Below are 19,488 nucleotides of genomic sequence, written 5' to 3'. Positions count from 1 at the left end.
TAAATATATGTTGTTTTTTTTTTGTTGTCTTCCTGCCTGTTTAATAGTTTCAAGCTGCCTTTACTATGGCTCGAAAACGTGGTGGCAGTGCTAGTGGCAATAGCACAGATGCTACTACAACTGCTGCTGTTTGCAATGCTCACTATCAATTTTCACCGAAATTTATAATGAAAACATTGGCAAATCTCAAATATTATCCAGAAACTGCATTCAATGAGGTGAGGTTGCTCTACTGCTCGTTTACGTTTTATTTTGGTTTTTATCTATTATATTTTGTTGTGCAGAATTTTCATTTAAATGCGAAAAAAAAAAACAGAAAAAATATTTATTTGTTGAATAAATTTTAATTAAATTCTTTCTTTTTTTCTCTCTATCTCTCTCTACTCCCTGTCTACTGTTTGTATTTATCTGTATTTTGTTTAATGTTGGTTGGTGGATTATTTTCGTTTAATGGATGCTGCTGCTTACAAACATAAAAACACTAATAAAGGCTTTGTATTGTGAATTGGTATCCATGTTTAAGGATCGTTTAGCTTGCGAGGATGATGCTGAGAAATTTGAAACAATATTAAGACATTCATTGCGTAAAATTGGTAGTAAAGATGTAAGTTGTAAAAACAGTTTTTTTTTAAATATTTATTCATTTATTTTTGAAAAACAAACAAATTTGTAATTGAATAGAGAAGAGTTTTGTATGCAAAAAAACTAATTAAAAGAGGTAACATTGCTATTTGGAATGGAAAGAATTTAATATACCCTTCATCATTATCTTTCTATAGGTATAAGTGTACAAAATATATAAATAATAAGTACGTAAATATTGTGCAAGTTCTTTCGATAGCTGGTTGGGTTTATCAAATGTCGACAAACGAATCAGAAACTCAAATTTATCTGGATCCGCTAAGTTAGGTTTTATATATTATTAGCTTAGTTAGCAAACCTGTCAAGTTCACATTTTATGAAAATTGAGATTTGGATATAAATCGTTGTTAGAATCAGTAAAAGAAACTTGTTGGCTTAAAAAATATTTAGCATTATTTAATTTTTCACGCTGTCATACTGTGGTCTGGGAATTTACTGCTATTCAAATTCAGTCTGCAACAATAACACTCTTTAAAGTCCCTTAGTTATATTCACAGCCGATTGGGATTAATTTATAAAGTTTTTAACAGAAAGACACTGGACCCTTTTAAACCCCATTAATTCTCAAATTATATAATATCAAAGCAAGTTCATTTCTGATATTTTAAATATATGTATTAAGTAAAACAATTAAATATTGGGTAAGAATAAAATTTCAATCCTTAAAACATTTTAAACAAACGATCGACAATGGACACGTATATTTAGGGACTCTTCATAATAGCATTAATTGTAGCAATGGAAGTATTATAGAATAGAAATGTAATAGAGAAACAGTAAAGCTCCCAAAGACATTTATACACTATTTTACTAATAATAATCCTTAGCCTTATTGAATTGAATAAACAAAGAATACAAAGTCGTTTATTAATGAAAAAATAAACGATAAAACTCGTCAATGAACCCGCACATGTATATGAAGCCAAAAATGTTTACAATGTGGAAGTCTAATCAAAGACTTCAAGAATAACATTAAACACGTAAGAGTGCTATATTCTGCTGTGAAAATGTTTCCAGAAATTCGCTTATTGTCGATCCAAATATTGTCTATGTATATGACTTACTAAAACAAGTAAGAGAGCTATATTCGGCTGTGCCGAATCTTATTTATAAAATGAAAATATTTTTAGGTAAACAAATTTTTTTTGCTAAAGTTGATTTTTTCATTTTTTGGAAAAAAAAAATTTTCGAATTGTTATTTAAATTTTGTTTTTAAATTATTTAAATTTAAAATTTTTTTTTTTCAATTTTTAAAAACAAAAAAATTGGGTTAAAAAATAATTTTTCCGATTTTGACGCATTGTAGGTCCAACTTACTATGTTCTTATATACGTCGTTGCAAAGGTCTTTGAAATATCTATCATTAGATATTCATATTGTCTATATTGACTTAGTAATCCAGATATAGGTCAAAAATAGGTCGACTCCGCTATCTATAAGTATTCAGAATATATATACTTTATAGGGTCGGAAAATTATATTGTGGAAATTACAAACGGAATGACAAACTTATACAGTGGTTGACAAAACAATGGAAACTTTTCCAAATATTTCATTAGTGGCCTAAAATCTGATCTCATTTTTTTTAAAAAAATTTTAACATTTTTGTAGTATTTTATTTGTATACTTTTATTAACTTAATTTAACAAAGGACATAATTAATTAAATTCTAAAAATGAGAAAACAAAATTAAAAGATTTCTTTATTACGGCATTGACTAAACAATGGAAACTTAGGTATTATTTTAACTAATATTTTAAATTTTAACTTTGCAATAACTCAATATTTTGTTGGGTATCCCTTATTTTTTATAACTGCTACATAACGACGATGCATTGAACCAATTAAAGAGTCAATGGTCTCCTTTGAAATATTTTGCCATTCCCTTATAATCGCCTCCGATAAATCTTCCTTCCTGGTGTAATTTTGGGTCCTTATTTTACGATCTACAATTTCCCATAGATTTTCTATGGGATTGAGATCTGGCGATTGGGCAGGCCACTTCAAAACACGTACCTCGTTGGATTGTAACCACTCGGTTACAACCCTAGGGGTGCGTTTCGGGTCGTCGTATGGATACATATTTTCCTCAGCGTATGGATACATAACATCGTTAAATATGGTTCTGTATCCTATACCTGTCATGGTATATTTTATAATATGAATTGGACCCATACCTTGCCCTGAAAAACATCACCATACCATAATATTGCCACCGCCAAACATAGTCTTATTTGTGTACTTTGGATCTAATCTTTTTCCCTTTGGTCGTCTTACAAATGTTCTCCCATCACTGCCTCTTAAATTATATTTAGATTCGTCGGAAAAGAGGACAGTATTCCATTTCTGTATCGACCAGTTTAAATGATCCCTGGTAAATTGTAGACGAGCAGAACGGCTCTTTTTAGAAATGAGTGGTTTTTTCACAGGACGATAACAACCAAGACAAGCCTCATTTGCCCTGCGACTAACTGTTCGGGTACTTATTTCTAATTTTAGGCTATTAACAACCTCTCGAGGAGTTATTTTTGGGAATTTCTTGAACGCTTTCGCTATTAAATTATCTTGTCTAGGAGTAGTCTTACGAGGTCTTCCACCTAAATGTTGAGTTTTTACAGAACCGGTCTCACGAAATTTCTTTATAATTTTTGAAACTGCTGATTTATTTATTGAATATTTGTCACAGATACTTTTTTGATTTAAACCAGCTTTAAAATGGTTAATTATTTTATTTTTTAAGTCTTCACAAATAATAACTTTAGCCATTTTCGTTAACTTTGAAAAAAAGCATTATGCGAAAAACTTAAAAAAAGAAATTGTGAAAAATTACCAGAATTTAAAAATCAAATAAAATAACTGTAAACAGGATGCTTTTTACATCGTTCTTTTAAATATTATTTTCGTTTTACACTTCTTTCTTGCAGAAGTTTCAAAGTTTCCATTGTTTTGTCAGTAGCGAAATAGTGAATATTTTTAATTTTGTTCCCTTTTTTCAGAATATAATTATGTTGTTTGTTTTTCAGTTAATTTATATAAAAAACAACTATACAAGTAAAAAACTAAAAAAAAAAATTTTATTTTTAAAAAATATTTTAGACATATGGAATATTTAGAAAAGTTTCCATTGTTTTGTCAAACACTGTATATTTTTATACTAATCAGGTATGTAAGTTATTTAAGGGATTCAGAAATTTATAAGGATCCAGAATATATCGTCACCTAAAATTCAATACAACATATCATCAAAAAATTCGTACGTATATAAGACCATATAGTAAGTTGGTCCTACAATGGGTCAAAATCGAAAAAAAAATTTTAACCAGAATTTTGTTCACCAAAAAAAACTTAAAAAACCATTAAATTTTTTTTTAAATTAAAAAAAAAATATTTTAAAATTAAAAAAAAAAGATTTTCAATTTAAAAAATTTTAAATAACAATTCGAAAAAAAAAAAAAATTCACAAAAAACTAAAAAAACAAAAATTAATTTTGTTTACCTAAAAATATTTATATTTGAAGTATAATTTGGTGAAGGGTATATAAGATTCGGCACAGAATATAGCTCTCTTGCTTGTTTTCTAATAAATTTGTTCGAATTGAATATTTGTTGCAGTCTTTATGAAAATTTAATGAAGAACCTTTTTTAGTTAAAATAAGTAGTTGTAAGTAATTAAAACAAATACAAAACATCAAAAATATTTATAACGCTTTAATTTAAAATGAAAAACATATTTTTATAAGTTTTTATTTTTTCATTCAAATTTATATTGACGATACGTTATTTTGGTTTTACAAAACAACAATTCAAAATAAAGTAGAACACAAAAAAAAAATATTTTTTTTATATAAAATACGTATATTTCTAGTTCTCCTATAAACTTATGAAAAGTGGTGTTACGTTATTTTCCCTTTTATTTGATGATGTGAACATCACCCAAAATTCTTAAACATAATTTTACCTAATATTCCTATTTGCACATCACCTGTTAGCCATTTCTAAAATAAATGCATCCCTTTAAATACAAATTTCTTTGTTATCTTGTAGAAAATTTATTTTGTACCAAAAACTACAAAACACAATGCTGAATTGCAAACCTTACAACATGATGAATGGCTGGAGGAAGTTCAAAAACAAATTACTATTTGCAGTAAGTATAGAATGGAAACGTAAAGAAAATACCACACAAATACCAGCCCTGAAAACCTTACAAATGTGATCAAAAAGAAAAAACTAACAAACAAACATGCAAACAATAAATTGTTAATGCTATTTTTTTTTTTCGCCCACAACAGACTCGGAAAGTTTTATCATCGATGCACCGGTAACAAAAGAATTACTGGAACAAACAGCGAAAGTTGCACGTTTGTTGGCACGCAATAACACACACATACTAATGGTGGGAGCGGCTGGAGAAAGACAAATGGATTGTGTTTATGCAGCAGCCACAATGCAACAGGCTAAAATCCAATTGCTGCAGGGTGGTTGTAATTATGCTCTAATAGATTTTTACAATGATTTGAAATTGGTAAATAACATTTACACACAACTAGATAGGTTGAGAATATAGTAGACTGAAAAACTGAATTGTATTGTTTTTTTGTTTTCTTCCTACTCTGTTACGGTTTGCTGTTTTGGCCACATTTGCAGGCCATGCAAGTAGCTGCCTTAGAAAATCAATGCACCTGTTTGATAATAGAACATTGTTGGCTCTCCTATGTGCCGGACATAATGAAACCCATTGAAGCGATTTTGGAGGAAAGTGAAATATTGGATTTATTTGGCGATGATTTAGAGTCTATTGCCAGTTCACTAAAGCATGCAGCACAATTGGAGGGCTATCAGGATACAATAGGATCATATTTTATGAAAAGTACGAAAATAGAAAACAGAAAACTATTCGAATTATTAAAGCATTATGATATTTTTGTTTTGGTATTTTTTAGGAGCCCAGGAAAATCTTCATTTGATTATTTGTTTGGATCCTATGAATTGTAAAATTGAGGAATATTTTGCTAAATATCCAGCTTTATATAGAAACATGGATATACTGTATCTTAGAGGCACTTCCGTAGAGACTTTTCATATGTTGCCTAAGAAGTATGTGGAAGTTTTAAGTGAATTTCCTGGAAATGTGGCTTTGAAGGAGAAAGTTCCTGTTTCTAGTTATTTTTCGGAGATATTGGATAATTTACTGCAACAGCAGGCATCTTTAAGGTTCTATCAATTGATTAAATCGTATTATTATATCTACTGTAATTTGTCAAAGGATATTAATAAAAGATTGGAGAAGTTGCAGGTAATAATTAAAAGAATTTTATATAATTTCCTTTCATTTAAAATAAATTGTCAAAGTCAACATTATTTGATGTCTAAAGATGTGATTTAAGTGTGGTTAAAATTGGAAACAGTGGTCGGCATAAGGAGAACTGATCCCTTTTTAATAATAATTAATCAACTTCATTCTCTACTGTAGTCTGATAAGTTATTGATTGTTATATTTGTTTCTTATTTGATAAATAACGATTATGTTCTGCCCCTAGTGGCTATGAGTTCCGACCACTGCTTTCAAACTCTATTTAACTCGTATCTAATCATATAATATTTCTCTTTCAACAGCACGGTGTCGACAAACTTGCCTCTGCTCATGCTGTCGTTGATACTCTGAAATCAAATGCCTCCAAACAGGAAGTGGCCTTGGCGGAAAAACGTAAATTGGCCAATGAAGCCTTGGAAATGATTTCCTCGACCATGAGAAATGCCAATGAACAAAAATCCAGCATGTTGGAATTGAAAAAGAAAACACAAGTAAGCAGTGAGAAACTCAAAGAGAGACAAAAGGAAATACAAGAGGAATTGGCCGAAGTAGAACCGATATTGGCAGAAGCTTCAGCCGCTGTTGGTCAAATAAAATCGGAAGCCTTATCCGAAATAAGAAGCCTAAGAGCACCACCCGAGACCATAAGAGATATTTTGGAGGGTGTGTTACGTTTAATGGGCATACGCGATACCTCATGGAATAGCATGAAAACATTTTTGGCCAAAAGAGGTGTTAAAGAAGACATTAGGTCTCTTGATCCTGCACGTATAAGTCCCGAAAATTGTGAGGCTGTTGTCAAGCTGTTGGCCAATAAAGCGGATTCTTTTGAAATGAAAAATGCCAAAAGAGCTTCGGTGGCTGCAGCACCCTTAGCAGCTTGGGTAAAGGCTAGTGTTAGATATTCCAAGGTTATACAAAGCATTAAGCCATTGGAGAGGGAACAAAAGGAACTGCAAAAGAATTTAGATGTGGCCGAGGATGAAATGCAGTCTCTAATGACGGGGCTAGATGATGTGGACAATAGAGTTAAACAGTTGTCGGCTAAACTGAATGCTTACACCCAAGAGGCAGCTGTATTGGAATTGAAGTTAGAAGAGGCACGGAATACCTTAACGGCGGCTGAAGTTTTGGTAGAGCAATTGAGTTCGGAGTATCAAACATGGAGCATGCAATTGGAGGAATATAATGTGACCTATAAAACTTTGGATACCAAGTCCTTGTTAATAGCGTTGGCCTTAAATTACTATTCGCATATGTCGCTGAAGGAAAGAAGGTAGTAAATAATTATTTAAAACATGTAAGACTCTTATATTCGGCTGTGCCGAATCTTATATACCCCTCACCAACGTATATTTTATGATAAATATTGAAACAAAATTAACAAAAGAAAATTTTTGTGCAAAAGAATGTTTGGGTGGGAAAAAAAATTAGAACAAACAATTTTTGGTAAAAAAAAAATGGAGAAAGGTCGTCGTGGTTTTTTGTCTTACATCTCAGCAATTTGTATAGTGAATTCCTCAATTTTAAATAGCTACCGAACTAGGACTATACCCAATATATTAATGTATCAATCACGTTTGTAAGTTATTTGGGGGCTTTGGAAAGTTGATTTCAACATACAGACGGACAAACTGACATGGCTATATTGACTACGATATCAACAATGATCCAAAGTATATATATCTGTAGACTTTTGACAAAACAACTTAAGTGTAATTTTCAAATTTCAGGTGATCGCAAAAACTGTTGAATTGATCGATAATTTTTTCATTATTTGTCCTTAAATTATTTCGAAAGCTTTGCATAATTCTTTGAGACAAATAATAAAGTTTTCCAAGGACAAATAATAAAATAATTATCAATCAATTCAACAGTTTTTGCGCTATCCTGAAAAAATTGAAAAATTACACTTAAGTCGTTTTGTCAAAAGTCCAACTTGGGTCGCAAATGAAAAATGTGGATATTACTCTGTGGTAAAGGGTATAAAAATTGGTATTTGATTCACCGTTTTTCCGAAATCATAATTTAAAATTAACTTGAGTCATTATTTCTCTCACATTTCAGTTCATCTCTCAATAAGCTAACCACCGAGCTGCAATTGAAAGAATCTTTTCATTTACACAAAAATTTGCTTACCGACCAAGAACAAATTATCTGGGAAAGCATGGGTTTGGCTAGAGATGCCCAGATCATAGAGAATGCTGCTGTATTAAGGCAAATGCTAGCTTTACCATTTGGCTCTTATCCCACACCCTTGTTATTGGATCCCACAGAAACCGCATTGAATTGGCTTAAGGAATATTTACACTCTAAGGAGCGACCTTTTGAAGTTGTATCACAAAATAATCAAAAACTGTCATATTCCCTGGAATTGGCAGTGAGATTTGGCAAAATATTTATAGTGGAAGACTGCCAGGAAATGAGACCACCGCTAATGCAATTGATAACAAATAAAGTTTATATGAAATTTAATAAGAAACAAATAGAAGTGGGCAATAAAATGGTTGATTTACATGACAACTTTCAGCTGGTTTTAGTAACCAAGACACACAAATTAAGCATAGAAGCAGAAACATTTGCCTATATCAGCTGTATACCCTTCACAGTAACTGCGGTGGGCTTAAGTGATCAACTAATGTCCAAGGCTATTATAATGAAAAATCCCGAGCTAGAACAAAAACGTGTGGAACTATTGAAAAATGAAGGTGTTTTGCTGAAACAACGTCTGGAGCTAGAAGATAAACTACTGGAAGAGCTGTCCTTGGCTCAAGGAGATATATTGAAAAATGAAAAGTTATTGAAAACATTAAATGAAGTCAAAGAAAGCAGCAGTATTATAGACAAGTCCTTAAAGGAAAGTTCTCATATAAAAAGCACTTTATTGGCTGACTATACAGCTTTAAGAGAACTATGCTCCAAGGCTTCTTTGTTTTATATTAATCTAACCAGCTGCTATGAATTGTCTTCTATAGTGTTTATAAAACTATTTCTAAATGCTTTGGAATTGCATGATATTGGTGGACATAATTCTTCTGCCCAAATAGAATTGAAATTTTACAGTCAATTAGTTCGAGAATGTTTTCAATATTTGGCTAGATCTATACAGAAAGATAGACACTTGTCGTTAGCTTTATATGTGTGCCGCACAGCCTATAAGGAACGCATTAAAGATGCTGAATGGGAATTATTTGTTACGAATTTTATGGCTGGTGCGGAAGCCAGTTCTATAAGTAGTGCTGGTTTTGGTAGAACACAATTTGTGGAGACATTTGGCAAAGAGGCAGCCTTGAAATTGCAGGTGTTGATTAATCAAAAGCCAGATTTAGAAGAAAAACTGCAATTACATAATTTTACAATTTGGAGTGGTTTTAAGGAGGGTAAATCGTCGGAAATACCAGGTGAGACAAATTTAATTTTTTATCATTGCTATAGTATTTATTCAACATTTTATATTTCTGACAAAATGGCAATTTAAAACCTTGCATTGCAAATTAATGATTTTTAGTTTTCAAAACACTAAAGGTTTCAGTCATACAAAATTATGCAAATAATGGAAGAAAATATAGACTTTTTATTCGATTCAGAATAAAAATATTCAATTAATAATTTTTATTTTTTTTATTAAAATTAAAAAAAAAATAGTTTATATAAACAAAAATTTGGATTAAATTAACTCAATGAAACAAAACCACTAATTCATAAAGTTTAAACGACTTTATACATTAATTTTCCAATCGCCTTTCGATTAAAACACCAATATCAGAAGATTATGAAACTAACTTAAAAACGAAAACCTTGAATTGTACGACTGCAATAGTTTTTTTTAATTATTTTCTAATTAATAATAAACAATTAAACAAGGAGAGAAGGAGAGCATACAGAGGTATGTGCTGGATTCATTTGATCGCTTCTTTGAACGACATTCATAGATACACCATCAGTTCCGCTGTAGCAGAATACCGTATGAATATTGTACTTGGAGGTCGCCCATCACCAATAGCAGATGCCGGGAAGATTCTGCCGCGTAAAACAAGAGTCGTTCTGAGACAAATAAGATCAGCAACAAGCATTAAGTCTGTACCGAGCCGACCTCGTCTTATGCCCAGAATGTGGTCAGGGTCCACAAGACACCCACACTTATTCAACTGTCCAGCCAGCACTACTTCACGACGTCTAGTCCATTTATGGACTCATCCTGTAGAAGTAGTAGTTAAAGCAATTTCCAAGGATGAACATTTGAAATTTTTTCATCAATATTTCTATTTAAATAAAATATTTTTTTTAAATTTTACTTGAAATTAAATTTGTTCGAATAATCGAAAGTTATTCGACTCATAAATGTTATTCATTCGAATAAAAATAATTGTTTTCCTAGAATATTCGAATGACAACCCTAATCCAAACTATTATGTGCTGTTTTTCTATAGCGAATGAGCGTTTAGAGTGGACGTTTTACATGTATTTTGTTTTTGTTACAATAACAAAACACATGTTAAATTTCCACTCAAAGTACTCGTTCGCTATAGAAAAACAGCACATTACTCAAAATTAAAAAATTGGTTCAAAATTAATTCGTAAATTAATTCAAAAAATCAACGGGTATGATTATTCTTGACATTAAATTAGCATTTGATTCTGTGTGGCATTTGATTCTGTGATTTACAAGTTAAAATCTCGAAATAATCAAAATTATACTAAATTTTCTTAGTGACAGATGATTATTTTCGAAAAACAAGTTCACGTGAAGCTCCTGTAAATGCTGGGATGTTTCTGTTTATCACCAGTTTTATATACAGTCATATTAACATTGCCATCGTTTTCCTACAGCACAACAACAATTTTTGCAGATGATGTATCTATCTTAAGCTCTGATTTATATGCTGTAAATATAAAACAAAAACTACAATTAGCCTTTGTTAAAATAAATTAATATTTTACAAAATCGAACATTTTTATAAATAAGAAAAAAAAAATTATTTAACGGAAAATTGTATCAGATGATGCTAATACTCAGAATTCCAACACATAAAGGAACTAAACTTACTATAAATTTTACTATTTTCAAGCTAGTATTAGTTTTATAGTTTAAATACATAAACTTATTCTCAATATTACAACAAAACAAAATGTTAAAGTATAAAAGAAATATATATGAAGTTTTCATCTCAGGTGACACAACTTTTGAAACCGATGTCTTCCAAATGTCCTTTGCTTTAAGAGGTTTTTGGTAGCTTAGTGCGATGTGAGTTGGATATCTATCAAAATAAATGTTTTATAACTTCTTGATTTTTATTTTTTTTTTTTTTGCAAAATCAAAAACGTTTTTTTTTTGGGCAAAAAAGCTCTAAAGACCTAAGATTTCCTTTGAGCAAAAAAAAAGTAAAAAATAATTTTTTTTTTTTTTTCGAATGATTGAAGAATAGATAGTAAAGAGAGTTCTTGATCGATCTTGTTGAAAAATTATGTCCAAACTACTATCCAATAGGACTAACCTTAGTGCCGATCGGATGACATCGCGTTTGAAAGATAATCCCATAAATGTTGAGAAAAGTTGGTTTTAAAAAAAAAACTATTATTAAAAACTTTTCTAGTTTTTTCCAAAAATTTAATCGTGAACAAAATCACGAGTTTTCCGCAATATAAAAGAATATAAATGGAAATGTCCAACAGACTTATGTATGTGTTCCTTGGTGTATTTCATGATATATTCATAAAATACTAAACAAAAATACCAATATTTGTATTGTCAATCACTGTAAATCAGCTTTCATTTTTCCAAATAAACGATTTGGAACAAAGTTATTTAAAGAATAACAAAAATCCTTCAAATATTTTAAACTTTTTTCTGAAAATCTAAATTTTGTTTGTAATTTTTATTTCCAGTAACCACCATTACTAGTTTTGAAAAACTTTTGATATCCCTAATCATAAGACCCGATCTAGTAACCCATTATATGAAACTAACTGCAGAAGAAATGTTGGGCATATCCATTGAATCCCTACAACAACCCACCATTGAACAATTGGTAGAAGAAAGTTCAGCGGAAAGACCAATACTAATGATTACACAAACCGAAAATGATCCCGCCGCGGAAATATTAAGTGTGGCGGTACGCACCAAAGGCAAAGATAAATATCAGGAAATTTCCATAGGCAAAGGTATGGAGAAGAAAGCTATGGAAGTTATTAAACTTTCAGCTGAATTGGGCAAATGGATATGTGTTAAAAATGTACACTTAGTACCCTACTGGTTGCTAGAACTCGAACGGGAATTTGGTGAAGTAAAAAAACATCCCGATTTTCGTTTATGGTTGATTTGTGAATCTACGCAAGGCTTTAGTGAGGCTGTTATGTATAAATTTGTTAAAGTTTTATACGAGTACCCGGCTGGTATTAAGCAAAAGGCCAAACGAATGTTGCAAAATTATGCCGCAATGGAACAGGATAGAAGCATACTTAAAGAATCGAAACTAATGAAGATAAGAGTAGTGTTATTTATAGCTCTATCTGTTATACAAGAACGTAGACGTTTTATACCACAAGGCTGGTCCCAGAAATATGAGTTTGGTGAAGCTGATCTCAAGGCGGCCCTTCAGCTAATGAAGTGGTTGGATGCTCTAATGTTGGGTGGTCGGATTGATTGGCAAATAATGCAAAAATTAAATGAAAATGTAGCTTTTGGTGGCCGCATTAATAACTTAAGGGATTTGCTTGTATTACAGAAATATTTGCAAGAATTTTTCAACAATGAATCCTTGAGTTCTAGATGGGCACCTTTAGAGGGTAGAGTTACTATACCCACTAGTACACAATGGTCAGATTATTTAAATGCTTTGGCCAAGTTGCCGGCACAAGATGAGCCGGAGTTATTTAAACTTTCCAAGAAGTCCAATGTAAGCAGAGAAATTGATTATGGCCTAGAGATTATGAGAGAACTAAGAGTGTCTTACTTTGGCTTGGGCAGTGATAATGAGATGAATCAGCAGAATTTGGAAAAACAAATTAAGCCTCTGCTGGCTTTGTGGCGAAAATTGGCACAGGTAAGAAAAATATTATTAGCAGAGCATTACCTAAAGGATAAATAGTTATTTATTGTTCTCATTTTTACTATAAGATCATATTTTTGGATATCCTATTACAATAAATTACAATGATATTTAGAACATTGCTTTGAAATTTAGATATGTCTGGAAGTATTCTAAATTAATGTTTTGGAAACTTATTTCATGAATTTTTAAGTATGTATGTCTCGAAAAAACAATAGACATAAACAGCCAGACATTTTGTGTATTGGGGTGCGTTCGTAAATGCAGTAATATTGCATCACTGCTGCAAATATAAGGTTTAGAGTTCGAAAAAGCATATTTACCATCATAGCTTATGTCAAACGTTTTCTGATACAAATTGTTGACCGTGATGTCGCAAATATAAGGTTTAGAGTTCGAAAAAGCATATTTACCATCATAGCTTTAGGTCAAACGTTTTCTAATACAAATTGTTGGCCGTGATGCCGCAAAATTTGTGCAACCAATGCATAATTCAGTTATATGTTGCAAAAGTTTGCAAGTCGTGGCATCAGTGATGCAAAATTTTACTACATTTAATAACACACTCTTTACTATGCATTATTTACATTGGTTTATTTTTAATTTCTTCTTTACAGAACTGTTCCATAAACGTAACCGCCCAGGAGGTAAGCGAAGATCAAAAATCATCCAATCCTTGGTTGGTTTTTATACATACGGAACTGAAATTGGCCGGTGAGGGATATCAAATGATACATAATACCCTAAGCCAAGTGTACAGCAGTCTGAAAGAACAACAAAACAATTCCCAGCATACAGAAAATATAGAAATGATCAATACATTAGCCTCGAATCAAGTAAGTTAACTTATAATAAAAAAATACCATACCCTTTAAATTAAACATTCCTATAGGTTCCCCTCAAATGGCAACGTTTGTGGTGTGGTCCAACAACCGCTTTAGACTATATAAAAGCTTTTATGCATAGAGCCTCTAATACAGAATCCCGCTATCGCACCATGCAACACTTGGATTTCATTGAGGAAATTGACTTAACCACAGTCTACAATTGCCAGACACTTATATCGGCTTTAAAACTTATCAACTCACATAAACAACAAATTTCCTCTAAAAATTTAACTCTGGAGTCTCATAGTCTAACCTCGGAAAAGACGCACCACAGTAACAGTGCAAAGCAAGTGCAGCTAAAATTTAAACCTTTACAGGTAAGTCACAATACCAAAATATCTTAATTACTTATTCCGGCTTTTTATTCATAAAATGCATTTTTATTTAAATTTCCAATGTTTCAGCATTTTTTGGTTCATTGATAAAGATGTTTGTAGTTGATTTGCATTTTTTCACTTTGTGTTTTTTACACATTCTTTGCACATACCTTTCCCATTTTGGCCATAAAATGTTGAACCACCTTCTGCTGATTGTTTTTATTTTACAATTTCTAATAATTATTTTTGTTTTGTTGCTGATTTGAATACAATTTTCTTAATTTGTCTGCTTTTGTATAAAAATTTTTGTTTTTGATTGACATCACGGTACCACATTTGACATTTAATGTAAGAGATTATGTCTGCTTGCCAAGTTGTAATAGATTGGCTGAAATTGGGTTTGTTTAGCAGAGTTGTATTTATCTTAACCCATGAGTGTGCGTAGGAATATGTAAATTAATTTTTGATGAACATTTTTATTTTATTGGTAATAATAATAAAGAACGACATTTCCGTAACCTTGTTCGCTTTTATTTGTTAAACTAGATTCAATAACTTGAATTCATGGTGCATTTGATGCAACAGCTGCTTTTGTATACTTTTATTTACAAGAAATACAAATTAATTTAAATATAAATTTTTGTACATATGAATATTATGTGACTTTGTAGCAGAATGATTTATTGAATGGCATAAGCAAAATCTTCCAAATTATATTTACCATCATTTGTTCCAAAGATTTAACTTTCATCAGAAAATGTTAGAATTTGAAATAACACAATTTTAAAGCTTTTGTTTAATTTATTTTTTTTATTTGACATTTTAATCAAATAGAAATATACTTTATAAAATTGCACAAGATTTAAAATATGGGTTCAAGAAATACATCGCAGAAATTTGCACAAATGAGTACCCCAAGCAAGGTTGCCAACTCATCAGCTCAGAAAATGGCTAGATTTTGAATTAAAAATGGCTAGAATTGGCTAAAACCCAAAAATAACTGAATACAAATTCATAAATATTAAATTTCTTGCCCCCATTACCACAAAGTCTGGTTATGTGTTAACTAATAGTTACAGTGACAGTTTTCAAAAATAATTTTTACCGACTTCGTATTAATGGGGCTTAGCAGATTAACCCCCATTTTCTCAATCTCCGGTTATCGTTTTTCGTAACGATATACTTCCAATTGTAATATATTACAATTGGATTGTAATATCAATATTTTTTTTCTTTTTATAAATTAAACGAATTTCTGGGCACTTACATTCAAAATCGGATCCATTAAAGAAATGCAAAATTGATTATTGAATATGCCTGATGTGTTTGCTTTGGAAACAATTTCGAAGCCTGTTTTCATAAAACCAATAATATTCTCATCAAATCATTAACAGACGAATTTGTTTAAAAATACTGTTTCTTTGTCATTTCATAAAAAATACTTTTTTATTTTTAAAAAAATCCAAAAATGTTTAAAAAAAAGTATAAAATAAAAATGGCTAAGGCAAAATAAAATGGCTAGATCTTCTGGCTAGATTAAATCTAGCCATTTTGTATGGCTAAATGAAAATAAAATCGCTAGATCTAGCTGGAAAATGGCTAAATTGGCAACCTTGACCCCAAGGCATTTCTGACTTCTATCTCTCAAAGTTTTTTTACATTGGTTTGTTAATTTAAGTATAACGTTAATGTTTCTTTTAAAATTAAAACATTGAAAAAGTTAATAAGTGATCGTATTAAACATTCACCCTTATCGTGGTTGGCGTAAACGTCATACGCCAACGACAGTTTCGTACTAGATCAAAGATAAAATGCAAACTGTTTCTTTAATCTATTACGAAACTGTAGTAGGCGTAAGACGTTTACACCAACCACGATAAGGGTGAATGTTTAATACGTTCACCTATTAACTTTTCCATTGTTTTAATTTTAAAAGAAACATTAACGTTATACTTAAATTAACAAACCAATGTAAACAATTTATGTTAGTCCTATTGGATAGTTAGACCTCTTTTCACATTAGGCAATTTAGTTGCGCAAGTCTCTTGCCCAATAACAACACAACATGCTACATTTTCTTCTCCTTAACCCGACCTTACCACTGACATCTACAAACACAAGAGACACTTGCGCAACTAAATTAATTGCCTAATGTGAAAGGGGTCTTACACAAAATTTTGACTTTTTTTTGAAAATCAAAAACTTTTTTGACTTTTTTTAATAAATGTATGTCTTGAGTTTCAAAACATTTGGTTTGATAGATATCCTACTCGCATCCAAGCGACGACAAAGTTTTTAACCCTTAACTAAAAAAAAGTAAAAGTAGTTTTTGATTTTGCAAGGAGTGAATGAGGGTATATATCAGTTTGTCATTCCGTCTGTAACATTGAGAAATATTCATCTGAGTCATTTCCGTCTGTGTGGCTGTGTAAAACATAGTCACGTCCAAAATACACAACGAAACTTTACATAATAATTAATAAAAAATTGTTTATCATTGTCCTAAGCTATTTGGTAAAAATCAGTAACGAGACCATATTCATAAATCTCTTAAAATAATCGCATATTCGAATAAATAACATTCAAATACATAAAAATCCCATAAATGGTCATAGCTGCCATATAAGGACCACTTCCGAAAACACATTAATCTACATAAATATCGATATTAAAACAAAATTTTACAGATATCAGTCATATTTACGCAAAAATCATTCTGATAGATTTTGTGTATATCGGTCCATATTTGACCATAGCCCCATATAAGCCATCTTTCTAAAATCTCTTAAATTTGCAAAAACGTTTTAAAAATACCGTTATTAGGTAACAGTTTGAAACAAATAATTTTCATACATATGAAAATCGCTATACCGAATTGTGTTTAGATCGGGCTAATATATAGGGACTACATTCATAAATACCTAACAAATATTGATATTAAACCAATATATTACCGTATCAGCAATTTATATCCTAAAACCATACTAATGGATTTTGTGAATATCTGTCGATATTTGACCATATCTTATATATAAAGTCCATATAAGGACCTCTTCCAAAAAACACATTAACCTCTATAAATATTTGAAATATTTCGATATCTAACTAAAATTGTATACAAACCAATAATTTGTGTCGGTTGATCAAGTTTACTGCTGCATGTAGAGGTTTTATCTTAATTCAACCGCTTTAATTTTGATGTTAGTCATCTACACAAGCTAAGGCCTCTAAACACCTTATTAGCTAAATATGCAAAACACAGATTAAACTAAAAAAGGCATTTTTTTTGTTCAGTGTACCATTTATTTTTGTTCATTACAACTCTGTATTATAACCATAGCTAATCTATTACAATTTTAATATTCACCTCTATTTGGTTTGTGTCTAATCTTTGTTTGTTTTTAATTTGTACACAATTCAACACAGGTAAATGGCGCTGTTTTTAGCTATGGAAAATTAATAATAACCTCTAATGACGTCCTTACGCAAGAAGACAAATCTCCGGAATTTATTATTACTTTCAGAGAAAAAGATAATCGTTTGAATGATTTAAAAACCATATCCAGAGGCAGTTCTGCTGCCATATCATCAACTTATTTGCCCGTCTATACAAATGCTAAACGTGAAAAACTGTTGTGTGAACTAGAGGTGGCCACCACGGAAACTGCAGATACAGTTTTACTGTCGGGAGCGGCCTTAATAGTGGGAAATTTTTAAGAAATAATTAAAAATGTTAAAGCACTTTAGTTTATAGTAAGTAGTACGTCAATGTTAAAATAAAGGGATATTTTAATTTCAAACATTTGTTGGTATTTTATTATTTCTGTGTTAGTTGGGGTTATTGTTGTATTTTTGGTGAGTTTCGTATACACCTAGTACACCTATTGTTAAAGGATATTTAAAAGGTATTTTTTTCGGGTAGTTTTCAAAACCCTATGTCACAACCATGGGGATATTTGCTAGAAAGTATTTTATTTTCCGACGATTTTTAGTCGTGGGAATTTTATTACATTTAGTCGTGGAAATTTTTTCAATTTATTTACCTGTTCCCAGTTTTTATTGTTTTTTTGTAGCATTTGCATTAGACTGCATCATAAATATGAATAAATTCAATTAGAATTGTTCCATGGATTATGAAATCATTTTCTGCAACATATTGGGCTGATCGAATACATTTAAAAAACGTCACATATAGGCTCAGACGTTCAATTATTTGTTTATGAAAGAAAAACTGCATTTTTCCTAATTATATATTTTATATGACTAAAAAAAACCCGATTGATGTGTTTAAAATTTACGTTTTGGATTGGAAAATACAGTTCAATCCAATGAAAAATGTGCATTACACATCCAATCGAGTGCATTCCTACAAAGGTAATCAGTTCAATATTTTAATGCTTTAGAAGTAAATAACAGATTAATAAAATTTACTAAAAAGTAGGATTCCACCCGTGACAATGTTTCCTAAGGAACATTGCCGTGACCAGGATTCGAACCTGGGTTACCACGGCCACAACGTGGGGTCCTAACCACTAGACGATCACGGCTATGTGAAATCTTGAAGTACCGTTATTTAATATAATTTAATAATTCCCAATGAGTTTTTTCTATAATTTTGCGAAATTATAGGTCTCAAATCCTTTCACTTTTTTCTTTGTATTTACGGCTATATGAAATCTTTCTAAAACATTGATAATAATAATAATTCAAAAAACAAAAAAAAATATGTTTCTTTATAAACAACTGAAAGGTTTTGAATGAAATGTTATTAAAATAACAGTTAAAAACATTGCAAAACAAAAAATCTAAGTTGAAAACTAATTTGTTTTATATGAAATCTTAAAATTAAACTCTAATTGCCAAATATAGGAATTGAAGAAATTAACTTATAGTATTTTATTACGTTAAACTTTTAAGTGAGAATATGAAAATGTTAAATGTTGTAATTTTTATACCCTACACCAACATATTGGGGAGGGTATTATGCGTTTGTGTTAATGTTTGTAACGACCAATTTTATTAGTCTAACACCCACCTTAAAGTGCGGATCGGTTCATAATTGAATCGTTTATTTCAAAAATTAATCAAGCAACAAATTATTGATTTTGAGTAAATCAAAGAAAACTTCCTAGAAAACTAAAAACTAATTTTACAAAATTGATATTTTTTTCTGTGAAAGTTATTCATTTGTGTATCAGTTTGATAAACATTTGTTTATCTATATTAACATATATTTAAAAAATAATATAAAGTTTGCACTTGTCTGGTTTCTGAAACAA

General features: G+C 30.6%; 1 protein-coding gene and 1 non-coding gene across 2 annotated transcripts in view; one reads left to right on the top strand and one right to left on the bottom strand.

Annotated features, from left to right (window-relative positions):
* btv (beethoven) overlaps window positions 1-17,967 on the top strand; it is a 65,831-nt gene extending 47,864 nt beyond the window's left edge. The window contains exons 23-34 of the mRNA XM_065499986.1: window positions 48-218; window positions 491-604; window positions 4,687-4,789; window positions 4,935-5,167; window positions 5,290-5,512; window positions 5,586-5,938; window positions 6,259-7,232; window positions 8,024-9,357; window positions 11,843-12,999; window positions 13,623-13,841; window positions 13,898-14,209; window positions 17,636-17,967. Coding sequence (XP_065356058.1) covers window positions 48-218; window positions 491-604; window positions 4,687-4,789; window positions 4,935-5,167; window positions 5,290-5,512; window positions 5,586-5,938; window positions 6,259-7,232; window positions 8,024-9,357; window positions 11,843-12,999; window positions 13,623-13,841; window positions 13,898-14,209; window positions 17,636-17,926 — 5,484 coding nt within the window. The 3' untranslated portion in view covers window positions 17,927-17,967. The remainder of the gene's footprint in view (window positions 1-47; window positions 219-490; window positions 605-4,686; window positions 4,790-4,934; window positions 5,168-5,289; window positions 5,513-5,585; window positions 5,939-6,258; window positions 7,233-8,023; window positions 9,358-11,842; window positions 13,000-13,622; window positions 13,842-13,897; window positions 14,210-17,635) is intronic.
* Window positions 17,968-18,684: 717 nt separating this feature from the next.
* TRNAH-GUG (transfer RNA histidin (anticodon GUG)) lies at window positions 18,685-18,756 on the bottom strand. The gene has a single exon. It is a non-coding gene; the product is annotated as a tRNA-His (tRNA).
* Between the last annotated feature and the right edge of the window lie 732 nt (window positions 18,757-19,488).

The sequence above is a fragment of the Calliphora vicina genome, chromosome 2 (genome assembly GCF_958450345.1).
Source record: "Calliphora vicina chromosome 2, idCalVici1.1, whole genome shotgun sequence".
In the NCBI taxonomy this organism is placed as follows: domain Eukaryota; kingdom Metazoa; phylum Arthropoda; class Insecta; order Diptera; family Calliphoridae; genus Calliphora; species Calliphora vicina.
Note: the sequence above shows the minus strand (reverse complement) of the source record. Positions and strands in the feature narration are given on the sequence as shown.